At 52.1% G+C, this 10,260-nt stretch overlaps 2 protein-coding genes across 3 annotated transcripts; both read left to right on the top strand.

Moving 5' to 3' along the window:
- The first annotated feature begins 666 nt into the window (after positions 1–666).
- Positions 667–3,532, top strand: LOC148838926 (NACHT, LRR and PYD domains-containing protein 6-like). 2 transcript variants are annotated; one of them, XM_088906851.1, is made up of 4 exons: positions 667–754; positions 1,281–1,325; positions 2,106–2,386; positions 3,162–3,532. In XM_088906851.1, the coding sequence occupies exons 3-4, from the start codon at positions 2,113–2,115 to the stop codon at positions 3,236–3,238; spliced, it is 351 nt and encodes a 116-aa protein (XP_088762977.1). In that variant the 5' UTR covers positions 667–754; positions 1,281–1,325; positions 2,106–2,112; the 3' UTR covers positions 3,239–3,532. The 2 variants fall into 2 exon arrangements, with proteins under 2 accessions (XP_088762977.1, XP_088762968.1); XM_088906842.1 differs by having other exon boundaries at positions 667–1,325.
- On the top strand, positions 3,320–7,875 carry LOC148838927 (NACHT, LRR and PYD domains-containing protein 12-like). The gene is made up of 6 exons (XM_088928525.1): positions 3,320–3,347; positions 3,503–4,627; positions 5,082–5,319; positions 6,152–6,319; positions 7,089–7,256; positions 7,360–7,875. The coding sequence occupies exons 1-6, from the start codon at positions 3,320–3,322 to the stop codon at positions 7,418–7,420; spliced, it is 1,788 nt and encodes a 595-aa protein (XP_088784651.1). The 3' UTR covers positions 7,421–7,875.
- Positions 7,876–10,260: the final 2,385 nt, after the last annotated feature.

Below are 10,260 nucleotides of genomic sequence, written 5' to 3' on the forward strand. Positions count from 1 at the left end.
TGTTCTGGCAGTAGCGTTCTGCTTGAGCCTTGTTCAGGAATCCACAGGAGGAAAAACTTCTACTTAATCAGTCAATTGTTTTTTTGTTTAATACAATAAGTAAAATGAAATCCACTTTAGACTTAACAGGTAAATCATTATTTTAGGAATGTGAAAGGTCTGTTTTTGCAGTATTAGTGTTGCAGGGATGTGCTGATGTATGTAGAGCTCAGGCCCATTAGACCAGGGGCTCTCCGCTCTGGGCTGGAATCCAGCACGTTCTTGTGTCCTGGGGGTAGAAGCAGCTCTTCCTCCATGAAGATTTACTGTACCTGCTTGTCCCTTGTGTCGCAGCTTCAGCTGCTGACAGTGTGAGGAGGGATAGACAACCTGCCGGATTCTGTACCCCGAGGTCCCGAGGCAGCTGGGGACCCCTGTGCCGAGATCATGAGCGCCCGTTCCGGTCGAGTGTTGGGATCAGTTTGCGGGGAAGGTTTGTTGTTTGTAGCTTGGTCACACCTACACTTGTGTTTTGCCTTGATTTCACTGCAAGTTCTTACAAGCATTGTAAGACCTCCAGCGTAGCCCTCAGAGCAGGTGGTGCCCTCTCATTTCTCGTGGTGCCTCCGGAAGGGTCTGTTTCCTATTGGTTGCTGCTTGGCTCGGCCCCCTCCTATACAGTATGAGGGCTCAGCGAGTCGTTCTGGGAGTCTGCTCTCCTGTTGGTACGCCTCTGCAGAGTTAGTTTTGCTTGAAGAAGCAGCCCGGGTTGAGGGTGAGTGGTTGTTTCTCCTGTGTCTTTGGCTCTGTGATTTCTTGGCCGAGCTGATGTTTTCTCACTGTCTGAATCAGAGCTGTGGTCTCTGGCCTGGACGTGGTCCAAGCCGATGTTTCTACATCGATCTCCAGGGGAATCTGCCACGGCCTGTCTTGTCAAACTGGAAACACTCTTGTGATCCAGATCAAGATGAGGAGACACAGCCCTGCTGTCTCATGCTTTGTGGGAGGAGTTTGAGTTTCCTTCTTAAACTGGGTTTACTTTGCAGTCGTGTTCTAGCTGTGCCAATACAGAATTGTGACTTTTTTTTAATTGAGTCCCTTCTGGTTAGGATATCTAGGATGGTGGATTGCCCAGCATTCCAGTTGATTCCCGGCCGCTTTTCGAATCCTGCTTTTCCTGGCACAGCATGCTTGAGACACAAGAATTAAAAAAAAAAATGTTCATCAACCTCGACCTCTGAGGTTTCATATTAAGCAAGTTCTAATATTGAATCAATTTGCACATTGATCACCTTTCCCAGGCTTTGGAATTCCTGCTTTGATAACAACACGCACAGTAGACTTCGGTAAGTTATTACAGTGCATTTATACTTTGTTCTGTGAAATAACCTCTCTTTTACTAGTATATGCACTTGGATAGTCATGTTCAGTTACTGAATGACCAAAAAAATATATAGACCTAAGTCATAACAAAAATGTAATTCAAGCAGACACTATTTTTCCAAATGGCTCAGCTTCTATTAAATTAAGATCTGTCCTGGCTTATTCTTTTGAAAAGAATAAACTACCTGAAAAATAAGCTTTGTTAAAAAGTCTCCCTCTCCAAATAAAAGACTTGGATTAGATGCAACGTGTTTCTTTAGATATGTTATCATTCTCCTTGCGTATGGAATATGAAAGTGCTTATTCAGGTTTCCAGCAGTGCTTGAGTGGGTTGCAGTCAGGATACAGATACAATATTCTCAGTCAAGGCAGGAACAGGTCTGCTGTTTTCTAGGAGATGGTCATTCTGGTCATGAGAGCCAGTGACTGGCTCTTCTGGAGCAAGATTGGCACGTATGTCATCCCTTCAAGATAAAGTACTGTATATGTTTTATGGTGGATGTACTTCCAGCTGAACTTAAGTTGTCTTGACTGACTGAGAGACGGAGCTGCAACCTGAAGAGCCCCCTCTAATTTCTTTGGGGGCCTCATTTTGTTTGTGCCAATGTTTTCAGATATACAGGTAAATAAAAATGATCTAAATTTAAAAAGTCACATAAACAATCTCGACAGACTTTAGTCTGACAGAAGTTAATAGAATTAAGGTTATGGAGTAGAATACTATAACTTATACAATTTACAAGATTAACGATGGCTGGGATCCGAGAGACGGCACAGGATGTTTTGCTGAAACACCTGTATGACCCGGGCGAGAAGGAGCTGAAGAGGTTCCGCTGCAAGCTGAGCGAGGTGGAGCACGGCGGGCGTTGCGTGCGCTCCGGACAGCTGGAGAGGGCCGACCACATCGACACCGCCAAGCTGATGATCTCCACCTTCGGGGAGCAGGCCGTGAGCCTGGCTGTGGACATCCTGAGGGCCATCAGCTACTGCCAGGTGGCCACACAGCTGCAGAACAGCTGGGCAGGTAGGGCTGAACGAGATCATTGGCTGGTGGTTTTGGAATAAAGGGCGCCCTCCCCAGTCGCGCAGCATGAAGAGCTGCAGCTCCCACACGTTGTGAAGGCGGTGAGGGGCGGTGGGCAAGCAACCACAAAGGAACGTGGAAGAACGGACTGAGACGAGTTTTCATTAAACTGGTTGCGCACAGACGGCAAGTCACGTCAAGTGCAGAACCCCAGGGCAATATGTGGGGTCCGGTATACTAGAGCTCCCACTGACTGGGTGAAAACGTCTTTCTTTGATCTTAGCACTCGTATCTTTAAACAGAACATGGGTCTTCTTTCCAGCTGGAACTTGATTCGCTCAGTTCCTCCCCAGGTAACCTGGTCTCACTTCTCCAAGGCGAACCTGTTGTCAGGTTCTCAACAGTTCATGCAACAGGCAGTCTTGTCGGTCTTTTCCTGGTGTCCGAGTCTCTGGCCTCTTCCTGTCTCCTTCTCTCTGTTCCACGTCTCGCTGCCAGTTCCCTGCGGCACAGACGCAGTCACTGTTCATCTGCCAGCTTGCCTCCCTCGGCCTCTCTCGGCTCTTCCCGCCCCTGAGAGTGAGAGAGACCCTGCCCCCCTCCCGTCGCGGTGGGTCTCTACCCCACACAGACCCGCACTGCAGCCTGGGAACTGTGTCCTCGATGGGGGTCACAAGCATCATGCGATAGAAAGCGAGAGGAACGTGCAGGTTGTGCTTTTACCAGCTTTTACCAGCTGGCAGTTTCTTGAAGGACCCCTCTGTTCCTCTTTCAGGGCATCAAGGCGCGCGCAGGAAGGAGAGAGAAGGTAGGCTGACATCCGCTTTCCTCCTCACAGGCTCTACAGGTTAGTTTAACCCCCCAGTTCTTGTTGCAGACATGCCAGCGTGACCAGGAGCCAGGGAATCTATCTGATAAGGGTGTTGTTCAGACATGCCAGCTGGGAGAAACTGTCGTCCCAGTGAGGTGATCTTAATTACAAAAAAGTCCCCAGTCGTTGTCTAGTTAGTGAGTGCTTGATGCCGATGTGCACCCCCTGCAGGGTGATGTTGAGCGTTGCGTCTCTTCCCCTCAGCGTCTCTTCATCCTGTCTCTTTCTGGGGTCCCCAGAATAAGTGTCGAGATACAAGGAGGTTATAAAGACGAAGTACGAACGGGTCCAGGACAACGCTGCCGAAGACCTGGACTTCAGCAGCTTCAGGAAGCTCTACACGGACCTGCGCATCCTGAAGAAAGAGGCGGGCGGGGGCGGGGGAAGGAGGGGCAGGCGGCTGGTGCGGCAGAACACGCTGGACAATGAGTGCGCCAGCCTGGGGAGCTTCCTGGTCCCAGGCAAGCCTCAGATCCTGGTCCTGCTTGGGATAGCCGGGATCGGAAAGACCTACACCGTCCGGAAGATCATGCTGGACTGGGCCTTGGGAGAGCTGTACAACCAGTTTGATTATGTCTTCCACCTGGATTGTAAAAGCCTCTGCAACGAGTTGGAGGAGAGCACCGTGCTGGACTTGATCTTTGAGACCTGTCCAGAGCTCCGCCAGGTTCCCGGGGAAGTCATTGGGAGCACCGAACAGGTCCTGGTCCTGATTGACGGCCTGGACGCTGTGGATCTGCCGCCAGACTCCGGGCCCTGGAAGGATTGGCTCGGCACAGCCAGGCTGCCCGTGCCCAGCCTGCTGCTCGGCTTGCTGAAGAAGAGGCTGTACTCCCACTCGTCCTTGCTGGTGACAGTTCGCCCGACGGTGGTGGAGCAAATCAAGAAATGTAACCTTGCATGCCAGTGGGCAGAAATCCTCGGATTCCCCAAGGAGAGGATAGATGACTACTTCCAGAGGTATTTTGAGGAGCCCGAAACTGCTGCTGAGGCTGTGCAGCACGTGAGAAGTAACGAAGTCCTGCTGGAGATGTGTCTGATCCCCCTCATCTGCTGGGTGGTCTGTGTGCTGCTGGATTCTGAGGAGAGGCCAAGAGACTCCATGACTTACATCTTAGTGAACTACATCTACACCCTTCTGAAGCACCACCATACAGACTCAGTTAGCGACAAAGAGATGCTTCAAAAACTCTGCCTCCTGGCCAGGACAGGCATTGAACAACGAAAGTCTTGCTTTCGCATGCAGGAGCTGCCTGTAGAGCTAGCGGACATGCCTAAGCTGCCCGACAGCTTCGTCATGAGAATTCTGATGCAGCAGGGGGTCCGCATGAGGTCGGAGTACTCCTTCATCCTGCCTGCTCTGCAGTGTTGTGGGGGGGGGAGACAGACCGCAGGAAGTCGGATCCTGTCGTGCTTTTGGAGATCCAGACTGATGGAAGTGGGCAGGAGAGAGCAGCACAGCGGTGTGATGAGAGGACCTGCTCTGTATTATTCTCTCCATTAACTAGATCCCCTGTACTGTGTCACTGGCGTATCATACATCTGCCTTGCCTGTGTGTCTGTGTGGGACTCGGACAGTCGGACAGCTGCTCCCTGTGACTCAGGACGGTTCCTGTCAATGCAGTGCCACTGCACCAGGCAGCAGTGTAGAAGAGAGGCCAGGGCTCAGATCTCAGAGGGGGCACAGCAGGGGTACCCCTGAGCAAAGGCACTTGTCAGATTGCCTTGGTAAAAAAAAATCCAATTTGTATAAGTGGGTACAGCTGTAAATCACTTTGGCTAAATGCACCTGCCAAATAAATTTAGAATAATAAACTAGGTGATGTTTCTCTCCATCTGATGTGTTGCGACTCAGTGTCGGGGTGCTGTGTCTGCTCTGCTGTTTCAGTGTGAAGCGCTGCTGTCTCTCGGAGGGCAGTGTTCGAGCCCTGCTGTCCCTGCTGGAGAGCAGACCTGCCATCACCACCCTGGACCTGGAGGGGAGTGGCCTGGGAGAGGCGGGGCTGTGGCTTCTCTGTGATAGGCTGGGGGACATGGGGGGCGGCGGTCTGCAGTCACTGGGGTGGGTGGAGCTGTGTTTGGTTTGCTCCTGTTCAAACTGTTCATTGCCAGGAAAATCAGTGAAGAAGGGAACTGCAAGCATAAAGTCAATTCAGCCTCTTGTCTCTCTGTTCCAAACAATAACCTTTACCAGTCAAGTTCATTTTACATCTGTTATCCCTGGAAGGTTCACATGCTTTAACCCTGTCTGGAAAAGAGTCAAATGCATCTTATAGGTTATTATGCACTTAGGTATTCCCAAGATTAAAAAAAACACCCGACCTTTGATCTAGCTGGGCACGTTGAGATGTTGTGTTTGAGAGTGCATTATGTTCAGCGATGTTAGCAGCTAAAATCGATTTCCACTGAATCAGGCGCAGTAGGGTATGAAAAAATAATTGTCCTTATCTGTGAGATGACAGGGCACAGGTGACCTGTGATGGGTTCAGAATCACAGGAGGAAACCAGTGGTAGAAGTTCTGATTGTACACGCGCCTTTCTGACCGGCACTTGCGAGAGGTAGCTCTCTTTGCAGTATTTCTGTCTTGGATGACCCGGGCAGAGGAGAGCAGGGAGAGGCGTGGTGAAATCGGGACTGCAGGAAGCTCAGTTAATGGGGACAGCTGCCCGCAGAGACGGGGACTCTTACTGTCGTGAAGGGGTTCCAAAGGCCTTCTTTGCACTATCCTGATGCAATTTTCACTTTTCTCCCCTCTGTTTCCTGGCAGCCTTAATGCATACTTCTAGTGCTTATTTCATTTTAAACCGAGTTCTTTATTTAAGTGCAGTGTGTTGTAACTGACACCAGGTGGCAGTGTGCATGAATGACTGAGTAGTTCTCTGCCTCATTCCAGGCTGCTGGACACCGGCTTGACAGCCGCCAGTGTCCCCGCCGTCTGCTCCATCCTGAGGAAGACGGCGGTCAGCGCCCTGAGTCTGGGAGACAACCCCCTGGGGGACGAGGGGGTGAGGCTGCTGTGCGAGGCCCTCGGGGACCCCAGCTGCCAGCTGCAGAGGCTCTCGTGAGTCCCCCGCGCCTGTCCCCCGATGTCTGTGACTGCAGGGGCTCTCGTGAGTCCCCCCGCACCTGTCCCCCAATGTCTGTGACTGCAGGGGCTCTCGTGAGTCCCCCGCACCTGTCCCCCAATGTCTGTGACTGCAGGGGCTCTCGTGAGCCCCCCGCGCCTGTCCCCCGATGTCTGTGACTGCAGGGGCTCTCGTGAGTCCCCCCGCGCCTGTCCCCCGATGTCTGTGACTGCAGGGGCTCTCGTGAGTCCCCCCGCACCTGTCCCCCGATGTCTGTGACTGCAGGGGCTCTCGTGAGTCCCCCCGCACCTGTCCCCCCATGTCTGTGACTGCAGGGGCTCTCGTGAGTCCCCCCGCACCTGTCCCCCGATGTCTGTGACTGCAGGGGCTCTCGTGAGTCCCCCCGCGCCTGTCCCCCCATGTCTGTGACTGCAGAGGCTCTCGTGAGTCCCTACTGCGTCTGTCCCCCGGTGTCCATGACTGCAGAGGCTCTCGTGAGCCCCCCCCACGCCTGTCCCCGATGTCTGTGACTGCAGAGGCTCTCGTGAGTCCCTACTGCGTCTGTCCCCCGGTGTCCATGACTGTCTGGAGCAGAGAGTTTGCTTTCGGAGGAACAGGAATCGAGACTCGCAGTAAAGGAGTCCAGACATGCTCCTCCCTCAGTGGCACAGGCAGTACAGGCTGTGCTTCTTGCTTGAGCTGCAGGCCCTGTGCCCTGTGCTGTAACGAGCTGCGTGTTTTCAGCCAGTGCTCTGTCTCCCGCAGCCTGGTGAGGTGCGCGCTGAGTGACGGCGCCCTGCCTCGCCTGCAGGCGGCGCTGGAGAGCACCCAGACCCTGACAGAGCTGCGGCTGGGCGGTAACGACTGGCCGGAGTCCTGCGCGGAGGCGCTGGGGCGCTTGTGGATGTCCTGCCGCGGCCTCAAGTACCTGGAGTGAGCTCACGGCGTGGACGGGCTGCCCGTCCGCTGTCGGAGTCGCGCGCGGCGTCGTGCTCCATCTTATTGACTTCTTCCTGTTGTCTTCTCTTCCCGCCAGCTTCTCTGCTACTTCGGTCTGCAGCAGGTTGGAGAGGGCTTGCTTTCTGAGAAGCGACTGACATGGGCTGTGCAGGAGAAGCCGGGGCTCCCCTCAGCACCCCTTGGCCCTGCCTCGCGCTGCCCTGCGATGAGTCATTTCTTCAGCCTCAGGTTTCTCTGTAGGCGTCCTTCCAGTCTCCTCTTGCTCAGTCTCGGCACATCAGAAATATTCCTCTCATGTCTTGCCCAGGGGTCCTGAGTGTGGTGCATCACGTGTTCCTATCCAGAGCACCGGTGTGGATATGGAGGCAGGGCAGCTTTGTTGTTCCCTCAGCTGGCTGGGTTTTTAAAGACGCTGACCCTTCCTGGTGCAGATCGGAGGGTCATCCCAGTGGTCCTGCTGTCCTGCCAGGGGACAGTGACCAGCGCTGTGCGGAGAGGCCCTGTGCTCTTCAGCTGCAGATGAGAAAATTACACTTTACAGATCAACGCAGACCGCGCCTTGTGGGTTTCATAACCTGAAACTGGATTTTCTTTCTGTGCTAATATTCTTTTTTACAAATTTAATAAATTTAATAAAAAGTAATAAATTTACAATGTACTTTGTTTTTACAAACTTTGTGCAGCTTCTCCAGAAAGTGAGGTGTGTGTTTTGTAAAGTACAGCTCTGTTTTAGAACATTTAAAAGGAGGTCAGTTTGTAGCTGTGGGGCTCTGGGTAAATGAATCACAGGATGTTTCTGAGGTCATGTGAGGCAACAGTCATGGCATAATGATCACATTGATTGTGAATAAAAGAAAAAAACTGCAGTGAAATACGAAGCATTTCAAGTATTATGAAAAAAAGTACAGCCTACCTAGTCATAGAACATCAGATACAGGCCATTGATTAAGCAAAGCTTTTCAAAAGCAGCCTCAGACTTGACTATACTTGATGCCCAGCAGAGGACAGAGGTAACCTCGCTCAGCTGAAGGCCTTGTCTTGAGTTGTGGTGTGCAGGACCTGTCTCAGGCCCAGTGGTGTTTCCTGCTGCAGCTGTGAGCCTGATCTCTCATCAGCAGGGACTGGTGGGGAGAAATGCCCGAATGGGCCAGGGCGATCAGGACAAAGGTCACGGACTGTCTGCACCCTAGAGTCGCCACCGAGCCCCTCTCCTCCGGCTTGTCGCCCACTGAATCCCAGACATGCGGAGCTGAGCACCTTGTTCCTGACGCCCCCCAGCCTTCGTGTGACGAGGTGCCTCAAGATCTTGGTCTGAAACATATCTCCTGTTCATTTCCGAGAGTCACCCTGGATCTCCGTCCCATTGTTGAGCGCGAGGTCATCCTTTCAGGTGACTCTCTCAAGACCCAGGTGTTCAGAAGGCCCGAGAGTCGGGTCGGGCCCTCCTGCTGTCCTTGTTTGTTCCAGACCGAGATCTTGAGGCACCTTGTCACACTGAGGCCAGTGAGTGTCAGGAACAAGGTGCTCAGCTACGCATTTAAAGCTGATTCTCTTAAGTGAGCTTAAGATCACGTGATGCAAGAGGAAGACCTTGTTGAGAACGTTGTTTCCCCTGCTGGCCTGTCTTCCCTTGATGTGGACTCAGCACTTTTCACTAGGTGTCTGAGCGCTGTCTGAACCCTTATCTCCAGAGGTGGGCAGTGACCAGTCAAAATAAACACTCCGGTCTTCTCAGCTGATAGGCTCTTGCTCAAGGTCAGTACCACCGGTTTCAAACTGCAGCTGCACATCAGACCCCATGCTTGTCTGTGTCACACGTTTTTCACCACTTGTTGGTCTTTGAATGTGCTGTAAGGCAGAATCTGTTTGAAATCAAATTCAGTGGGCCTGTCAGAGCAGGACTGGTCACTGCCTGTCATTCAACATAACTGTTCCTCCTACCTTTCAGTCTGGAAACTCTCCTTCAGGTGTTGCTGTCTACAGCCCTGTATACAAGAATCCCTGCTGTTTCCTTGCATGTCCTTCACTCAGTAAACTGCTGCACGAGCAGTGAACGGAGTGCCTTCAGCTGAAGCAGATGGGTGACCCTGATATTTGTTGGTGGGGATACTGTGGGGCCTGTATCTATGTCCTCTTCAGGAGCCAGGGTCTTAGGCATGCAGGATTCTGAACAGGGATCAGACAGATGGACACAGAGAAGAGAGACCCGAATGGTCATGAATAAGAGCAAGCCTGTCTTGCGCCTTTGTGCTTTAAAGAGCCAAGAATCCCATTAAAATGAAACGGTGACTCTTCTCCAACGGAGGTGCGGGCTGTAGCAGTTTTGTTAGGGTGTTATACCAGTGTGCTCCACTAGGTGGCACTGTTGTACGGCGTACGGAAATCTTCCTGCTAAACGTGGGGTCTCCAGCTCAGCTCCCCCAGGTCCCCAGTGTCCTCTGTCTCTAGTCCAACCCGGGTCTGGGCTGGCCAGTCAGTTATATAAGTGCATGTATGACTGTGACACTCCTAACCAGCCCGGTGTGCTTCTGTACACCGCTATACCTTTCAGAGAGTGAATGTTTTCAGTAATCAACTGTAAAACAGCTTCAGAAGTATCTGATGGAAGAATACAGGTGTGAATTGTTTAATTGAGTAGCCAGGTTGGACAGAAAGACGGGAGGTACTAGTCCTTCCGGGAATGGAGTCTGAGACCATGGGCTTAATGAGAGATTTGTGAAAACAAGATACAATCATGTTCTTTATTGGCCATATACAATTTCTCATATTGGGAATTTGTCTTTTCACATACCTCAGCTTGCTCTCCATGAGACACACAGACAGGGGGGGAAGCTTGAGGTCAGAGTGCAGCCATTTATACAGCGCCCCTGGAGCAGCTGGGGTTAAGAGCCTTGCTCAGGGGCCCAACAGAGTAGGATTACTCTGCCAGCTGTGGGATATGAACCAGCAACCTTCCAGCCACAGGTGCAGATCCTGA

This window comes from Atractosteus spatula, chromosome 2 (genome assembly GCF_055471065.1).
Source record: "Atractosteus spatula isolate fAtrSpa1 chromosome 2, fAtrSpa1.hap1, whole genome shotgun sequence".
Lineage (NCBI taxonomy): Eukaryota > Metazoa > Chordata > Actinopteri > Semionotiformes > Lepisosteidae > Atractosteus > Atractosteus spatula.

What these genes read in the sequence shown, in the direction of transcription:
- LOC148838926 (XM_088906842.1), top strand. Translation starts at nt 2,113, where the DNA reads ATGGCTGGGATCCGAGAGACGGCACAGGATGTTTTGCTGAAACACCTG. An exon ending in GCTGCAGAACAGCTGGGCAG is followed by an intron (nt 2,387 to 3,161) that starts GTAGGGCTGAAC and finishes TTCCTCTTTCAG; the next exon opens with GGCATCAAGGCGCGCGCAGG.
- LOC148838927 (XM_088928525.1), top strand. Translation starts at nt 3,320, where the DNA reads ATGCCAGCTGGGAGAAACTGTCGTCCCA. An exon ending in CCTGCCTGCTCTGCAGTGTT is followed by an intron (nt 4,628 to 5,081) that starts GTGGGGGGGGGA and finishes AAACTAGGTGAT; the next exon opens with GTTTCTCTCCATCTGATGTG. An exon ending in TGCCAGCTGCAGAGGCTCTC is followed by an intron (nt 6,320 to 7,088) that starts GTGAGTCCCCCG and finishes TGTCTCCCGCAG; the next exon opens with CCTGGTGAGGTGCGCGCTGA.